At 48.2% G+C, this 19,470-nt stretch overlaps 1 protein-coding gene across 3 annotated transcripts in view; it reads left to right on the top strand.

Moving 5' to 3' along the window:
* LOC119970184 (ephrin type-A receptor 5-like) overlaps positions 1-19,470 on the top strand; it is a 430,626-nt gene that overhangs the window by 335,280 nt on the left and 75,876 nt on the right. For all 3 annotated transcript variants that reach the window (XM_038804402.1, XM_038804401.1, XM_038804403.1), the window contains exon 9: positions 15,150-15,217. In XM_038804402.1, the coding sequence (XP_038660330.1) occupies positions 15,150-15,217 (68 nt within the window). The remainder of the gene's footprint in view (positions 1-15,149; positions 15,218-19,470) is intronic.

The following is a 19,470-nucleotide window of genomic DNA, read 5'->3' as shown; positions in this document are numbered from 1 at the left end:
GATGTCTATCATCACTCACTCCATTCAAAGTGTCTTTGAGGTCCCCCATGAGGAGGCAGACGCTGGTCCCATGCATCCACTCAACTGTCCGTTCGGGGTAAGATACCACTAAGACTCTCGAGGGTCCACGCATCTCACTCAGGTGGAGTTGAGAGGGACAACTGTGGGGAAGTGGCTATAGTGTGACAGGGGAGGGAGTGAGGCTTAGTGGAGAGACACTCTCAAACGGGGAAGCACATGGGTGGATGTCCCAGAGATGTGGAGGGCTGAGGGTCAAGGATCTGTCAGGAATCTTCAGTGCTCACTTTGGTGTTTTCCTCTTTTCAGTACTTGATTCTGGAGAAGCATGGAGCCAGTTGAGTTGGCTATTATACTCATAGCACTCGAGCAGCAGCAGAGACATCAAGATACTGCTGCACGTGGCCAGGATCAGTGCTCTGTGAGGGTGAGGAGGCTGGGCCCATAGCTGTTCCTGGAGCAGCACCATAGATGGTGGAGCCTTGTAGGAGACACTACCAACAAAGGATCTTCCGACATTGGACATCCTACCTGCAGCTGCTAGAGCTTCAGTGCCTGAGAAGGCTGCTCCTCTCCTTGGCCATAGTGGACCACCTTTTACAGCTCCTGCAAGAGCTGGCACCACATGGAATGGGAGGGCACCTACTACCCGTGGCCCTTAAATTCAGAGCGGTAGTAACCCATTGAAAGCGTATCGTTTTAGGGCAGCACCTGTGTGACATTTCCAAGTCGGCTGCACACAAATGTATAAGGGAGGTAACAGGTGCCCTTTTTAATTAAACTGGATCAGGTGAGCCAGGATGCTAGGGCCATGGACTTTGCCCGCTTAGCAGGCATACCCAGGTATAGGGTGTGATTGACTGCATCCACGTGGCCCTGTGGTCTCAACGGTGTCATGCGGCGCCATTCATGAACCACAAGGGATACCGCTCCCTCAATGTCCAACACTGTTTGTGACTACACGATGCGCATAATGCAGGTGTGTGTCTGTTTCCTGACAAGCGTCCATGATAGTTACATCTTGGGGCACTTGCACATCCCAGAAATGTTTGAGGGGATCAGTGGCTGGAGGGATTGCTCCTTGGGCACAGGAGGTACCAACCCAGAAGGTGGCTGACGATACCTGTGCAGAGACCACAAACAACTGCGGAGACTTGTTACAACGAGGCTCAATGCATATGCTGGTCGAGCAGGTGACCGGACTGCTGAAGATCCGGTTCCAGTGCCCGGAGTAGTCGGTGGGGTTCCCATAATAGTGGTATGTTGCTCTCTTCACAGCATGGCACTGCAGAGGGGAGACCAGATGAACCAGGAGGAGATGAGGGAGTGACACATTTCCTTGGATGAGGAGGAGAGCGCCAAGGGCAACCCGCAGAGGGGGAAGATAAAGGACCTTAGGCATTGGCCAGGGCCCCCATGGGCCAAAGAGCTAGGGCTGCAGGCATAACCTCTTGGTTTGGGGACAATCAGGACTAAGGAGTGAGGAACTCCCCCCCCACCCCCACCAAGGAGTATATAATCTCATCGGAAATGTGTGTCAGTGGTAGGTTCTCATGCTTGTGCCGAAGTTCATGGCAGGGCACTAAAGCTATTGGCTGGACTCAGCGGGAGAATGCTGATGACTTGCATTGAGGACAAAGCGATGCTCCTGCTTGACAATGAGCTAAACACATCTTGTCAATGAACGGGCTTATCACATGGTTCAGCGATACTGGATGAACCCTCATCTGCAACCCCCTCCAAGGTCTGGGGTCCTGGCGTTTTCATCGAACTAACATCTGAGGTGGGCAGTCTCTTTACACTTTGTCAGCCTCATTATCTTTAGAGAAGAGTGGTAGAAAGAGGGGCCTGAGCATTGATTGGCGGGGGGGGGGGGGGGGGGGGGTGAGGAGAGACCCCATGCTCGCAGCAGTACATCTTTACTGACTGATCAGTGTGATTGGTGGGAGAGACATAGGGCTGAAGTGCCGAGTGTGCGCGAGGGTTTGCGGAGCATGGCGTCATGAGATGATCCCACCCCAATGCCCTTTCTCTTACCTGTCAGCCAGTCAGCCCATGTCGAAATAGAAGATAGTCCTTCGAGGCCCACAGCTGCTCAAGCTGATCATCTAAGGTAATTTTCATCCTTCTGAACTGCATGTCTTTCGCCTTCTGCCCGCCATGCTGAAATCACTGAAGTAGGGCTTGGTATGAGCACTATGAAAGGCAAAGACACAATGCACAAGGGGAGTTAGTTCCAACTTACATGTAATATGTCATGGTTTAATTGAAGAATATTACTTCAATTGAGTACTTTCTGTTGTCTTTTATTTTTGCTTTGTGGCTAAGTGTACAATGTGACAAAGGGACAGGAAGAAGTGTTGGACTGTTGATGAATTGGGAATTAGTTTTCCCAAACTAGAAGGTGAATATTTTTCAGAAGTACTTAATTGGTTATAAATCACTTTTGGGTGTCCTAAGGATGTGAACGGTGCTATATAAATGCAAATCTTTCTAATTTTTCCTCTGAACTCAGCATTAGAAGTTGCGTATATTTAAATAAGTCTCTCCCATTGGAACCTAATCTAGCTTGTCAACCTCACAGCCATGTGTTTTGGGGATGTCCATTTTGGTTCTATGGACAGCAAGTACTAATTACATTAATAAATTAGATTTAAATTCCAGCTCATATCACTCTTGCTGATCTTGTATTACTTACTTTCTGATGTTGCATTTGAAAACTATGGGCAGTGTAATGAACTCCAATTGGCTTTATTGGTTGGCCAATTGGAGTATGAGATCCCTCAATGATAACTCATTGAGGGGGCCCATATAATCACCGGTGTAGGCTTTGTGAGCAGTCTCAAGTTGACTGGACTGCTAGCAGCACTGTTTGTAGCTGCTCCTGTAATACCGTTATTGTAAATAAATATTGGTGTGGTGACGGAACTCCTGCCTCCCGTGGATTACTACAGTGGCGACGAGGTAAACTACGAATTTTGCGGAGACCAGCTGCCGCACTCTGAGGGTAATCCTTGCCATTTTAAAAATGCCGTCTTTTGGGAGGTTAGAGGCATTCGACCCGGCTATTGAGGACTGGTCCCAGTATGTGGAGAGAATGTGTTACTTCTTCCGGGCAAATGACATACTGACGGACGAAAGGAGACGGCTTATCCTGCTGTCGGCGTGCGGACCCTACGCTTTCGCCATTATACGTAGTCTGACTTATCCCGATGCGCCGGACACTAAAACGTTCCAAGAAGTAACGGAATTAGTAAAAGAGCACTACGACCCAAAAACACCCCTCATTTTGCGTAGGTACAGATTCTACACAGCGAAGCGGGAAGACAGGGAGTCAGTCACAAATGTCTTGACCCGTCAAAGAAGGCTGGCGGAAAAATGTGAGTTCGGCCCGACGCTAAATGAAATGCTTCGGGACCGGTTAGTGTGTGGTATAAACGACCTCACAATACAGAAACGCCTGTTGGCGGAAATGGAGCTAGACTGCAGGCAGGCGTTACAGCTCGCATTGTCCCTAGAAAAGGCAGCAAGTGGGGCGCAGGAACTGCAGGGCACGCCAATGGAGGTAGATACCTGTGAGAGGGACTACCACAACGGGTCCTGCTACCAGATAGCCGCTCTCAGGAAAAACCTGAGGAATAGAGGGAAAAAAGAAAACCCCAGAACTGACCCACGTCTGCCAGGACTAACTGGAAAGACCAGTGGAGCCCCAGATGCACCCATACTGGAGCAGAAGGGACTAAATAACCGTAGAAGACGGTATCCTATTATGGGGAGCCCGGGTAATCGTCCCAGCTCAGGGCCGTCAGGCAATCTTAACTGAGTTACATCACGGACACCCAGGGGTGTCTAAAATGAAGATGCTAGCTCGAAGCTATGTTTGGTGGCCAGGTTTGGACACAGACATAGCAGCCTTGGTACGTCGGTGCCAACAGGGGCAAAGAGTGTCACCAGTGGCGCCATTGCACCCGTGGGAATGGCCAGGCAGACCGTGGACCCGCCTGCATATTGACCACGCCGGCCCTTTCATGGGCTTAATGTTTTTGGTGATAGTGGACGCCCACTCCAAATGGTTGGATGTCCACCGGGTAAACACGGCAAGCACAACATCGACAATTGAAAAGCTCAGGGCCTCGTTTGCAACACATGGACTTCCGGAGGTATTGGTGTCGGACAATGGAACGGCATTCACGAGTGGGGAATTTGGAAAATTCCTGAAGGAAAACGGAGTCCGTCACACCAAAACGGCCCCTTACCATCCAGCGACCAACGGCCTGGCAGAGAGAGCGGTCCAGACACTTAAAGTAGGACTCAAGAAGCAACCGGCAGCGTCAATGGACACAAAGCTCTCCCGCTGGCTGTTTGATTACAGGACCACACCGCATTCCACAACGGGCATACCACCAGCTGAACTCTTAATGGGAAGGCGGCTGCGAACGAGGCGGAGTCTCCTTTTCCCAAATTTAATGGGGAAAGTGGAGAAACAACAGGAGGCCCAACTCAGGGGGCATGATAATAGTCGGCAGCAGAGACATTTCCAGGTGGGGGCACCGGCTTGGGTCAAGAATTATGGGAATGGACCAACGTGGGTCAAAGGCACAGTAGAGTCCCAAACAGGGCCCATATCCTATGAGGTTTCAATAGGAGGTAAGGTGCTGAAGAAACACCTAGACCAAATAAGGGCAGCGGAACCACACCTGGAGGCAGGCGAAGCAGGACTGCCTCAAGCTGGGATAGCCCAGACGGAAAGGATACCCAGCCCCGAGCAATTTCTCCATACCCCGTCATCAGAGTCGGAGATGGACGCACTCGACGAGGCAGCCGCGACACCTCTCCCTGAGGAGGAGGAAGAACAACTTCCAAGGAGGTCGTCAAGGAAAAGACGGGCACCTATAAGGTACTTCACTTACGCCCACTTCAAAGAATGATCCGGCGGACGAAATAGAGGTGACAGACCCAGACATGAGGAGCAGGAAGAAGCTCAGAGGAATGCCAGCTGGCAGGAATTCCTCGGACCTTGGGGGAGAGGGATGTAATGAGCTCCAATTGGCTTTATTGGTTGGCCAATTGGAGTATGAGCTCCCTCAATGATAGCTCATTGAGGGGGCCCATACAATCACCTGTGTAGGCTTTGTGAGCAGTCTTAAGTTGACTGGACTGCTAGCAGCACTGTTTGGAGCTGCTCCTGTAATATCGTTATTGTAAATAAATATTGGTGTGGTGACAGAACTCCTGCCTCCCGTGGATTACCACAGGCAGGATTCTCCGTCGGCTGATGCCGGAATTGCTAAATGCAATTGGGCGGAGAATCAGTTTTCACGTCGAAATCGAGGCCGGCACCGGTTTCATGCCGAATCGCAAATCTATGGTGCCTCGACAGCGGCGCCAATGCTTTCCAGAATGCAAATACAGTCAACGCCATTGGCATATCGTTAGCAGACCTGACCCGGTATTCTCCAGGGCCTCTGCGATTCTCCGCCTCCATTGGGGTGAATTCCCAATGGCAAGGTTCAGTTGTGCTTTTAAAAATCGTGAAACAGGCACCGTGGTTGCTGAGGAGGAGAGAGGGAGTACGGAAAGTGTCCAACATTGCCGTAGTTTGCTGACAGTTGTGCCGCTGGCCGGGGTGGGGGGGTGGGCTTCTGCCAAGGCCAGGGAGAGTAGTGGAGGCTGGGCAGGAGGTGGAGTGAGGGGTTGAGGTGGACAGACACGGAACACCATTGCTGCAGCCTGTCAGGCAGCTGTACACGCCGCTGACTGCCCACTGTGAACCCCCCCCCACCCCCCCCAGGCCACCCTCCTAAGTGCCATTTGGCCCCAGCCGACTATCAGTGGGATGGGCGCACTCCAGTGCAACCAGTACCATCTTGTTGGATGGGATGTGTGTGGGGAATGAAGTGTGTATATGTGGCTGCAACTTGTCAGCCTCCTGAATGTCAGTCGCGAATCGGCAATGATACTCATTGGAATCGAATGTGTTCCACATGGCGCTGATGCTAGCCCCTCGCTCCTCAACAATCACTGAATCGGTCCAGGTGCAGCACCAGTTTTGTTGTGGAAACCCACAAAACCTTCCCCGGCGTCCACACTTAGTCTCAGGAACGGAGAATCCCGCCGATATATTTCTCAAATTCATAATCCAGAACAACTCAGGGTATCAGTGGTAATCAGGTGATTTACAACACTTCATACCCTTATTGATCTATTCACCTTGGTAAAGTAATTGATTTAATCTTTGTGGTAATGAGTAACCATTTGTTACCATGTTACAGTAGATCGTTTGACAATAAATTAACCGACTTCTCGTGTTCAGCTGCCAAACATTTTGCGCTATGTCATTTTATCCCTGCCTTGCGCGTAATAGAAGATTACTCACTCAATAATTTATTACCAAAATGCAGCACATTTTAATTAGCAAAAAATTCAATTTTTAAATACGCATTATTCTCAGTGGCAATTTTTCACAGTGTTACTTTTTCATCAGTTGACTAGTCCATTTCAGGAGTATTCTGGGAATAAGGTTCAATAGACAACGCAAATGTCCAGCAGCCTGGTTTATTATGGGCTAATCAGGTGAAGCATAGAGGACAAAAAACTGTAGAAATGAAAATTTGAATACATAATGGCACATCCATTTATCATCTTTTGAGCATCCAGTTTCTTCTTTATTTCTGGGTGTAGATGTCGTCATCCAATAACAAGGAACTGTAAAAGTGATAAATATCTGTCGTTTGTGTTGGTTCCATGGAAACGGAACAAAACATAAGAAATAATAATTTAATCGCTTCTCGGCCTTTTGGCTAAGGTGAGCGTGAGGCCAGGTGTAATGCTGGTATGTCTCTTGTAGGGACCATGAATTGGATTCAATTTGAATTGGTGTTTGGAGCAGGCAAGGAGCTGGATTAGGGGCTTGCCTCTGTCCGCACTCTGAGCTCTGACTTTGTAACTCTGATAAAGTAATAAAAAAAACCAGTTCTGTTGTATCTGGTCCAATTCAGATACTTCAACCAGCTCCTTACCCAGATGTCTTTATTTATGAGTAGAACAAAGTACGGACACGGATATAATGCAACACACTGTATTAAATATAGTTAACCCGTAAATTATCCACTATACATTCAAGAAACACCCAGGATTCGACTATACTACCCGCAAAGATGGTTTGGTAAGTTGTAGATCCGATCCCTGAGTCCCTCTGGTTCTTCTTTACGCATGTGATTCTCACTGGCTGTTGCTTGCTTGCTTGCTTCCTTCTGGTCTGGTCAGGGTCACCTCACACACCGAGTCTTTGCTTCTTGTCTTCTGCTTCTTCTACTCTGAGATATATACTTTTATCTAGGGTCCCAGGTTCGATTCCCGGCTTGGGTCACTGTCTGTGAGGAGTCTGCACATTCTCCCCGTGTCTGCGTGGGTTTCCTCTGGGTGCACCGGTTTCCTCCCATAGTCCAAAGATGTGCACGTTAGGTGCATTGGCCATGATAAATTGTCCTTAGTGTCCAAAATTGCCCTTGGTGTTGGGTGGGGTTACTGGGTTGTGGGGATAGGGTGGAGGTGTAGACCTTGGGTAGGGCGCTCTTTCCAGGAGCAGGTGCAGACTCGATAGACCGAATGGCCTCCTTCTGCACTGTAAATTCTATGATCCCCCTCCACTCGCTTTTCCAGAAACTTCTCTGGCTTCTGGCCAATGAGGTCTCGGGAAGGTCCCAGCAGCCAATGGGGGGGGGGGGGTTCCCAGCAGCCAATTGGGGGGGGGGGGGTTCCCAGCAACCAATGGTCTGATTGATGACGGTTTAACTGGCCACCTGAGCCCGCCCCAGGTGTCCCATCTCTGGAGTTGTGGGCTGCACATGAGCTGTTCCCATATAAGGTAACAGTCGATACTCTCGGTGACGGAACGTCTGGCTCGATCTGGGCTACGAACAACAGACTTCCTGAGGTTTGACTGCAGTATGATTTTAAAATGACCACATTTCCAAAAATATAGTTTACAAATAAAACGAAAGTTAGTTTCTGTTCTTCATGGAATGTAGTTTGTACAGACCTGAAGCACTAAGATGATTGAATGACAGGTGGAATGAATTATAGGTAGTTTTATACTTGCAGATTTGCATTGAACGGTGTTCAGAAGAATTGAGGGCAATTTAATAGAAACATTTGGAAGTGTCATTTTGGGCGAGATTAAGGGGTTATTTTTGACGGCTGCGTTGGCAAGATCACAGCCCATATTTAACGGTACTTAGCTCCGGAAATGAGCAGCCACGAGCTTCTCTTCATTACTTGCTGTCTCACCATCTGATTCGCCTGACTCGCATCTCAGCCTCTCGCCTCTAACAAGGGGAGCTGCTTTTAAACGTAGCCTCACCACTCACCCCAGTCAACACACACGCCTGGCAGTGCGCAGACCTGCTCCTCACTTTGGGGACACTGATCTGGCCAGGCTGCTCGAAGCTGTCAATGTGAGATGGGACATCTTAGACCATAAGACATAGGAGCAGAATTATGCCACTCGGCCCATCGAGTCTGCTCCGCCATTCAATCATGGCTGATATTTTTCTCATCCCCATTCTCCTGCCTTCTCCCCGTAACCCCTGATCCCCTTATTAATCTTGTTCCACCGAGGGGATCAGAGGACCAGCAGTAGGGTCACCAATACTGCCTGGGAGGCAGTGGCAGCAGCTGTCAGTCCAGGAGGACCGCTGTACAATATCTGAGGAAGACCAATGACTTCCACCGAGCTGCATGGGTAAGTTACCACCTTTCTCCTGACATCAGTTCCGCCTTTCCCCCCTCAAATTCCCAACATGCATCCCCCCCCACAAATCACTGGCTGACACCTCCCACCCTCGCCACATCCGATCTTTGTGTTTGCTCCTCAGAACCCTTGGCACTCACCAGCACAATCCCATAATGTCCAGGTGAGGTGCCCACACATACCATCTGCTGTTGACCCCTCTCCCCGACCCATCAAACATGTGGCTCACAATGCGCTCTCTTTGGCCCACAGGAGATGGATAGCCCATAATAAGTGGGAAAAGGCCAAATCAGGGGCAGAGTACAGAGATCTAAGTCCTCACCCCCGATGAGGAACGGGCCCAGGAGATCCCAGGGTTGACCGAGGAGAGGGAGTCATCGACAACGAGGTTGGCCTGCGCCACAGAGATGAGGACCCATTGCCCATTCACCCAGATGACCTTTCTCAAGTGAGTTGTTCATGTCAGTGAAAATGATCCTTCCCTCTCACTGACCACATGTCCATTGTCTCGCAGGATCTCAACCTGATGGGGCCGGGCCACAAGGAATCATTCCCCCTCCTGCCACCAAAGAGACTGCCTTGGAGGAGAGCTCTGAGGACACCGCCATTGGTGCATCACAGCTATCACCTACATCCTCCACCAGCGCAGAGAGACACACCTCATTGGGTAGCATTAGCGTACAGGCTTCTGGGGGACAATCTGGTGAGCACCACACAGTTGCCGATGCACATCAGGTGGAGGCAGGAACATCCGAGGAAGACAGCAGTCGGAGGTCAGCCGAGACCCAGTCGAGTCGGATGCTGAGCCTCTGAACAAGATTTTCCCAGAGCTGATGCAGATGACAGGACACAGCTGTGAGATTCACGAGGGGTGTCAGTGACATTCCAATGAGTGCATAGCCAATTGGAGGAGTCCCAAAGGCTATAGGTTCTAGCAATGCTGCCGACAATGCATGACACTGAGACCAGCATTGCTAGGGTGGCAACCTTAATGGAAGGCCTGGAGCACGACATCCACATCGTGAGTGGTGGTGCCCAAGGCATGGCTCAGTCCATGTCGATCATGGCTGACGGCTTCAACGTCTTGCCCTATCAGTGAGGAGGAAGCACTGGAGGCCATCCCTGGGCTTGCACCAAAGAGATAACGACAGCCTCCAGTTCTCACTCCTGACACTGGTGCATCTCAAGGTCAGCAGGTAGAACAGGTTGGCATGGTGATGTCAGTGACACCGGTAAGGTGGCTGGGGCCCTCCAGCTCCAGACCCTCCAGAGGATGTCCACCAAGTCCATGAAAGGCTGCAGAGAGCGGAGAGCAGCAGGCTGCCTCCGCCTCTCATGTGCATCTTGTGGAGACACCTAGATGTAGCAGTAGACCATGAAAGATCAAGACGAAAGAATCACTTAGTGGGGGGGTGGGGTGAGGGTCAATGGGGGTCACCCTCTGTAGCTAGGAGAAATGGAAATGTTCACAATTAAAACATGTTACACCTGATACATGTGAAGCCTCTGTCAAGTTTATATTCACAGCAGGTCTACCTATGCTCCCACTTCCTGTTGCCCCCTACTTTCCCCCTCACCCACCGGAAGTGGTCCAAGATCAAAAGCCTCCGATGCAGACCACCATTCAGAGGATTGGTGTGAGCGTGCTGTCAGCAGATAGACAGGAGTCAGACTTTTGCAGAAATTGAGGAGCACCAGAGCTTTCCTCACAGTGGGTGATTATCACTCTCCTGCCTTGTATATTGACCCACTGACAGTGCCGACACAGGCCCATCACCTTGGGGTGATGCTGCACAGACCTTTGTAGGGTGGAACAGGTTAGACAGGAAGGTGGTGAGGTTGTGGGAGGGGTGGGAATTGGGGAGGAGGAAGGAGGCAAATGGGTGGGAAAGAGGGAAATGGGGGCTGAGGGAACATGTGGGGAAGGTGGGATTGTGGGGGAGGGGAGAGGGGGGGAGCTGACGAACAAAGCCTCATCCTATGAGATGGAAAATTGCACTGACACAGAGCATGCCAGAAGAGAGAAAGAGCTCCCCTTCCCCTTCTCCAGCCCAGGCAACAGGTCATCTTACCATCCTCTCTTTCCTTACTCCAGGCCACAAAAGCCGGGAGATGGTAGCAAGCAAACACACAACCTCCAGGCACTTGCAGCAGCAAGCACCACTCATTCGGATCTATCTGTCTCTCTCTTCTGTGGCATCATCAGGTGGCATGTTTGGATCAGTGTCGTCCACCAGGTCCCGTAGCATCTTCCTGCTTCAAACCTGATTGTCTTCTGGGCTCATATATCCCCCTGAGCCCGGTGTTCCAGGACCTAGGTATCTTAGAAAAAATTGTCCTTCATTCTAGCTACAGAAAAGGAAGGAAACAGCAACAGCAACCACCACTCATTTGCAGCCAACAGCAAGAGCTAACAGCAAACATATCATGCAGCTGTGAAGTGCTCTCACAACTAACAAGGGCTGTCCTCATTTGCATAGCCTTCAGCTGTGAATCTAGAGGCTGCTCACAGTCAAAGGTAGTTAAAGTGACATTCAGCTTAAACCAAGAGCAGGGCTCTGTCCTAGAAGTGTGTGGTAGGACAAGGAGGCCACAACTGTAGTTGCCTTTTGTGAAGGGCATTAAGAGTCCAGCATGTGTTTGTAGAATCAAACAGAAAGTAACTTTATTCAGAACAATATGTACCCAGTACCAGCAGTTCACCACTGGTTCCCTCTCTAGCTGGTACCACTCTGGCGAGGTCTATTTATACAGCTGCACTGCTAATGATTATCCGCCCCCCCCCCCCTCATTTGAGGAGTTCAGAATGGCCAACAGTACATAGTCCCTTCTCATTCAACCTACTTCCACCATCCTCATCCCCACACATCTCTGATGTTGCACCTACTAACATTTCCAGGGGCAGCACGGTAGCACAGTGGTTAGCACAGTTGCTTCACAACGCCAGGGTCCCAGGTTCGATTTCCAGCTTGGTTCAAAGTCTGTGCGGAGTCTGCACATTCTTCCTGTGTCTGCGTGGGTTTCCTCCAGGTGCACCAGTTTCCTCTTTTGTCGAAAGATATGCAGGTTAGGTGGATTGGTCAGTCTGAATTGCCCTTAATGTCCAAAATAGTTAGGTGGGGTTATAGGGATAGGGTGGACGTGTGGGCTTATGGCCTCAGTGGGCGGAATAGCCTTCTTCTGCAATGTAAATCCTATTCTATTCTACTCTGTTCCCCAAGGAACATGGAATAACCAATTGTCCCCAGCTAATAGGATCTGGACAGGTTATAACATTGTCCCTGTTATGGGTCTCCACAATATTTAACAATGGCGCGAAGGCCTCAAAGACGTGAAACTCCTGACCGCCCCCTGGCCCAGGGGAGACCCCCAGTCTGGAATGCTTCAGCCCCCTGACCAAGCCCAGCCCAGCCTCCCTGAGGCCCAGCTTCAATGCTCTTGAGCTGCATGCCGGAAAATGTAAATGGCAACTCATCCCTTCACTTCCCCTCACAACCTCATGTTTTTAAAAAGGAGTACTAAATGTGATTACTTGCTTGGGAGACGGTTAATTCCCAGGAGGCTTGAGCATTTGACTTCAATCTTGCTAATGAGATGGAAATGTATGCAAATGAGGGTTAATCTTGTGCTCACCATAGTGGCTGAAAGTAAGTACACAGGTACAGCAGGCAGTAAAGAAGGCTAATGGTATGTTGGTCTTCGTAGCGAGAGGATTTGAGTATAGGAATAGAGATGTTTTACTGCAATTATGAAGGGCATTGGTGAGACCACACCTGGAGTATTGGGTGCAATTTTGGTGACTTTATCTGACTAAGGATGTTCTTGCTATGGAGGGAATGCAGCGAAGGTTTACCAGGCTGATTCCTGGGATGGAGAGACTGCCATATGAGGAAAGACTAAGAAGGTTAAGATTACATTCATTGGAGTTTCGAAGAGTGAGTGAGGATCTCATAGAAACTTAGAAAATAATAACACGATTAGACAGGTTAGATTCAAAAAGAATGTTCCTGATAGTGGGGGAGTCCAGAACTAGGGGTCATAGTTTGAGGATAAGGGGTAAACCTTTAAGGACTAAGGTGAGGAGAACTTTCTTCACCAGAGAGTTGTGAATCTGTGCAATTCATGACCACAGAAAGTATTTGAGGCCAAAACGCTGTGTCATTTCAAGAAGGAGTTAGATATAGCTCTTGGGGCTAAAGGGATCAAGGGATATGGGGGAAGGCGGGATCAGGGTATCGAACTTGACGATCAGCCGTGTTCATAATGAATGGTGGAGCAGGCTCAAAGGGCCGAATGGCCTTCTCCTGCTTTCAATGTATGATTCTCGATTTTGGCCCTTCCGCTATTTAACTGGCGCGCCCAGATCCAGTGGTTAATTGCATCTATGGTCAATGGCATAGGAGCTATTCATGAACCAAGACTGTTTTATTTTTGCTGGATTTTAATGAATTGGTCCACTACAACCACAGCAGCCCTAATTTGTATTTATATAGCACCTTTAATGCAATAAAACTGCCCAAGGCACTTCACAGAGGCATTATTAAGCAAAATGGAAGACCAAACCGCAAAAGGGGACAGAACGGAAGGTGACCAAAAAGCTGGCCAAAGAGGTAAGTTTCCAGGAAGGTCCAAAAAGGAGGAAAATGAAATAAAGTCAAAAGGGTGGTGGGAGGGAATTCCAGAGCTTAGGGCTTTTTTACAAGTCGAAGGCATGCATGAGCATCATGATGGAACCATTAAAATCAGGAATGCTCAAAAGGCCAGAATTGGAGGACTGCACATATCTCAGAGGATTGCAGGACTGGAGGCGATTACAGAGGTAGGGAGGGGTCAGGTATGGAGGGATTTGAAAACAAGGATGAGAATTTTAAAATGAAGGCTTTGCTTAACTGAGGACTGATGAAGATCACTGAGCACAGCAATGATTAGCGTTAATTTTTGGTGTGAGTTTATTCACCCCAAGCAGGAGAAACAGGATGTTTTAGATGGCCTCAAGTTTACTAAACATAAAATGTGGGAGGCCAGCCAGGAATGCTTTGGTAGAGTCAAACTTGGGGCTAACAATGGCAAGAATGAGGGTTTCAGCAGCACTACATTCAACTGAATTTATGCAGGAAATGTAACTGGAGCAACTGCAGTTGCTCACTTAACAAATTAATCTTTTGTGTTTCATTGTTTAAAGATTTAAAATGTTCATGTGTGGTCGCGATATTCCAGCAAATTTACTTTCAATAAGTCACATTACACTTTTAAATTTTATTGAGGGGAAAATGGAAGGAAGAAGGAGCTGGTCAAATGTCCTTTTGCTTCAAAGTAACTCAGTTTACAATGGATAACTGACCTTTCTTTCCTGATTGAGTGGTGGTTACATGATCCCCCCCTCTCTCGAGCTCTTCCCCCTATCACTACTAGTCGAGTTAATAGAACAGGTATTAATGATGCTCGGTGAACTAATTCAACCTTATTAATCTGCAGCCTTCAAATGTCATGCCTAATTCACCAGGTAATATGCAATTATCACTTAATGCTACACATAAAATGGAATAATTCAGAAAGTAATTTATCTTGTTGGCGTGGAAGTGGAAGATACAGGTGATAATTCATCATATAGCTTTTCCAATAAAGATTTATTTCCATTGGGTTTACTTCTCCATTGTGCTACTCCTGCTGATTTCATTTAACATGGCTATAAGTTGGGTATACAGTTGGCAGTTTACCACAAGACAAACAAACGTGTGACATCAGTCTCGTATTCGGTATATGGTTAATGCAGTTAGACCTGACTTGCATCTTTGCACCTTTCTAAAGAATAATACAAGGGTTGCATTTTCATTCCGAGCTTCTCATGCACAGTGAGGGCTATTCTTCATGTGTTACTCTTGTTCCATTTTTTATGTCCTGAGTTTTTAATTTCAGCGGATAATAAAACTATGACTATTCTTTGAAACCTCAAAAGAAAAGATCCTGAAAGATTAATGTGAAACAGGAGAAAACCTCAGCACTTGACCTTCAAATGAAATGTTCTCGCCATGTACTGTGACTGAAGACTAAACAGAGACCCTGTGGCATTCCTTCTCTGCTGTGGTTTTATATTGCGCATTATTGTAAAGATCTTGTTGTTTGCGCTCAGTAACATTAATTTTACTGCTGGGGATATTTTTCAAATACAGTCTAATCTCTTATACAGCTGTAGCTTTTTGTACAGGAGGATCTCCAGAGACTCCTCTCTGCCAAGCTTGACTTTGCTGCCGAATGCCAGAATAACAGAACAGAAGAGGCTTCGATGGCAAATGCCATCCATAACTGGTTTCTGTCTAACGTACAACTTGAATTGAGAAATGTATGATTAATGGACGTTGTCTTGTTCGCTTTAATCTAGGCGGTGTGGATACAGTAAAGCTAAACAAGATCCAGACGAGGAGAAGATGCATTTTCACAATGGTCACAGTAAGTCAGACATCAGCCAGCTAGACTTGGGGATTTGGGGGATTTTGGAACAAAAAACAACTTCTGGTAAAGTTCAATTAAAGTTCACTGCCAAGCATTTGGCTTTAAATAAAAGAAAGCAAGGATGTTCTATTCTTCCTATGTATCCGTTGACTTTTACGAGGTTATGTTACAGTTTGCAGATGGAGTGTCATAGAATAATCCATTTCACAGAATAATCCTACTCTGGCATTGTGCTGAAATCTTTATAGCTAGCAAATAAGAACAGTGACGGTAATAAAACATATTTTATTCATGCTATGCTCGTGTTACCAAAGTCTATTCTTTCTAACTCAAAGGAGGCTGAAATGCACTGCGGGACAACAGCAGTCTAGTGCAGGGCTGATGTTAAGTTCACAGGCAGGCCATTGAAAGGACCTAATATCTGCAGCTGTTCCAGGGTACTCCTGTCGTCGCTTTGGTGAGAGTGCTCCAAATTGAAAACAGTAAAGGACCTAAACAAGCCAGGTCTGGTGTTCCTTCAAAGTTTCTTGGCTGAAGCACAGTGAGTGGTCAGTGAAGGTAACCTCATTTAGACTGGTCCTGAATACTGCCGTTTCTCAGAGTCCTGAGTCCAGGCTGGAGGTGAGGCTTGGGCTAGAATTTTAACTTCCAAAGGGAGACAGGTGCCGCTGTTAAAACTCTGACTCCAGAGCCTTACTCCAGAGACTTATTTTAAAAAAAAATTTTTTTTTTTTTTTACGAGTGTCCAATTAATTTTTTTCAATTAAGGGGAAATTTAGCGTGGCCAATCCACCTAGCCTGCACATCTTTTGGGTTGTGGGGGCGAAACCCACGCAAACACGGGGAGAATCTGCAAACTCCACACAGTGACCCAGAGCCGGGATCGAACCTGGGACCTGTGCCACCTTGCTGCCCTCTTACTCCAGAGACTTAAGCGCAGAAGCAAGGTTAGCAATTCACTGCAGTACTGAAGGAGTGCTGCACAGTTGCTTTCTTTTGAATTAAATATTAAATCAAGGCCCTGTCTGCCCTCTCAGCTGACATAAAATATCCCATGGCACTTTTCAAAGAATAACATGAGTACACTTGGCCCTCCTAACCAGCAATTAATTACACGTCAACCAATACCTCTAGAATAGTTTACCAGGGCAGTTATCTCACTGTTACCTTTGAGACCTCCCTGTGCGTAAATTGGCTGTGAGCATTTCTCATCATTACAGTAGTGACTACATTTCATTGTGAAGTAATTGTGGATGAAGTAATGTAAGTCATGAAAGGCACTATATGAATGCAGGTTCTTCCTTGGATATTTGTAGATCACTACAATTAAAGTTTTGTTCAGATAACTTCCACTTTTCTTCTGCAGATTACAAAATAATTTTAAAAACTCTTTAGTGTATAAATTGATTATTGTTCTGTGTTGTCATGAAATAAACATATTGGGCAGAATTTGACGGGGGGTTCATTTGTGGCGGGTTTTGGAGGGAGTTTCCCGCCGGCTTTGCCACCGAGTTCCCCATCGCTATCAAACGACACTTCGGGCGGGATTTACCGACCACCCCGCTGCATGTTTTTTGGCTGCGAAGGAGGCCGCGTGTGGGGTGCACCTAATCCCACTGTTGTCAATGGGATTTCCCGTTGACAGCAGCTCTCGTCGCTGGGATGGGACCGGAATTTCCAGCCAGTGTGCGCAGCCGGTAAATTCCACCCTTAACCGCTTTATTGGGCCCGAGGAAGTTTTTCACCGGTTTAGCACACACTTAGGGTGGAATTTAATGGAAACATTTGTAAGTTCATTTAGAACATAGAATAGTACAGCACAGAACAGGCCCTTCGGCCCTCAATGTTGTGCCGAGCCATGATCACCCTACTCAAACCCACGTATCCACCCTATACCCGTAACCCAACAACCCCCCCCTTAACCTTACTTTTATTAGGACACTACGGGCAATTTAGCATGGCCAATCCACCTAACCCGCACATCTTTGGACTGTGGGAGGAAACCGGAGCACCCGGAGGAAACCCACGCACACAGGGGGAGGACGTGCAGACTCCACACAGACAGTGACCCTGCTGGGAATCGAACCTGGGACCCTGGGGCTGTGAAGCATTTATGCTAACCACCATGCTACCCTGCTGCCCCCTTGTGGCGGGTTTTTCAGGTAGCTACCCGTCAGCTCTGCTGACGAGTTCCCCACCGCTATCCAGTGACACTTAGGGCGCAAATGACACTTGGAGCACAATCCAATGGCAACATTGCGCCCGAACGTCAGCATGTCGTGGTGCAGCGTGGCCGAATAAAAGCCGGGAGACCCCGCTCGCGGGATATATCCGGCTCGCAACGCCTCGTGAGATCCAACGCGATCTTTTCTTTTTTTTAAATAAATTTAGAGTACCCAATTCATTTTTTCAAATTAAGGGGCAATTTAGCATGGCAGATTCAGCTAACCTGCACATCTTTGGGTATTGGTGAAACCCATGCAAACACGGGGAGAATGTGCAAACTTCACATGGACTGTGACCCAGGGTCGGGATCGAATCTGGGACTTCGGCATCGTGAGACAGCAGTGCTAACCACTGCGCCACTGTGCTGCCAGATCCAACGCGAACTTGCGAGACGTTGCAATGTAAATCCCGCCTATTGTGTATTCACTCACTTTTTGGCAAATCTGCATATTAGAGCAAGATAGCTAGTCTGACTAATGTGCAGATTCCTGAGATACTTGAGGCTTTGGGATTCATCCCTGTCGCCTCGGAGACCTGGGGCAAGCGCCATTCAGCATTGGTCCCCAGAAACAGGGACCAGACAGAACGGCACTCGTAGGGGTCCCCCAGCTGCATGCCTGTTGGGAAAAGTGGTGCCCTGGCACTGCTGGTGCTAACTTTGCACCCTGGCAGTGTCAACCATGAACCTTGGCAATGCCAGCCTGTCACCGAGGTGTTACTGACAAGGTGCAGGCTGGCACTGCCAGTGTGCCCAGGTGGCAATGCCAACATGCCAGGCTGGCACCACCAGGGTGTCCAGGTGGCACAATACTGCTAGGGGGCAGGTTGGCACTGCTAAGGTGCCAAGCTGACATTTTCTGTGTGCACGCCCTGCGTGGGTGTTGGAGGGTCCACCATAGTGGGTTCGGGCTGGTGGAGGGGGTAGGTCGGAGATCGCTTCGGGTGCCTCGGAGATCAGGATACCATTTAAAAATGGCCTCCTGACTTCTCCTTACACTGGGGAGTTCATGTGAGCGGAGTTCCGCAATGTACAAAATGGGGCCTGTGCGGCCTTGGCCACACGATCCCCGCTGAGGCCCCTTATACAATGCGAGAAAAGTGGACCAGGATATCCCGGAGGGAATAGTCCCTATTAAATGCTGGCAGGGGGAGTGAGGGGGCGATGTGTTGCTGGTGGATTCATGCTGGAGTTGGCGGAACTGACGGAGGATGATTCTTTGAATATGAAGGCTGGTGGAGTGAAAAGTTAGGATGAGCAAGACCCTATCCTGGTTCTGGAAGGGAGGAGAGGGGGTGAGGTCAGAGGGGATGGGTCGGACACGGTTGAGAGCCCTGTTGACCATAGTGGGAGGGAAACCACGTTTAAGGAAGAATGAAGAAATATCAGCATTTTGGAAAGTGGCATCATCAGAACAGATGCGACGGAGGTGAAGGAACTGGGAGAATGGGATGAAGTCCTTACAGAATGTGGGGTGTGAAGAGCTGTAGTTGAGGTAGCTGTGGGAGTCAGTGGCTTTGTGATGGATATTAGTGGACAGTCTATCCCCAGAAACTGAAATAAAAAGGTCAAGGAAGGGAAGTGTCAGTGATCGACCATGTGAAGGCGATAGAGGGGTGGAAATTGGAAGCAAAATTAATACGTTGTTGCAGGTCCAGGTGGGAACATGAAGCAGCACTGGAACAGTCATTGATGTACCGTGATTAATGGATGTTTTTCAGACTGGACAAAGGTTTGTAGTGGAGTGCCCCAGGGATTAGTGTTGGGACCTTTGCTCTTCCTGACATATATTAATAACCAAGACCTTGATAAACAGGGAACAATTTAAAACATTTCCAGATGATATGAAACTTGGAAGTATTGTGAATTGTGAAGAGGCTAGTGGAGGATATCAAATGGACATAGACACGTTGGTGGAATCTGCAGACAAGTGGTAAATGAAGTTAAATGCAAAGAAGCGTGAAATGGTGTGTTTTGATGGATGAACATGGAGAGAAAATATAAAATCAAGAGTACAGCTCTGAAC

Source organism: Scyliorhinus canicula, chromosome 8 (assembly GCF_902713615.1).
Source record: "Scyliorhinus canicula chromosome 8, sScyCan1.1, whole genome shotgun sequence".
Taxonomy (NCBI): Eukaryota; Metazoa; Chordata; class Chondrichthyes; order Carcharhiniformes; family Scyliorhinidae; genus Scyliorhinus; species Scyliorhinus canicula.
Note: the sequence above shows the minus strand (reverse complement) of the source record. Positions and strands in the feature narration are given on the sequence as shown.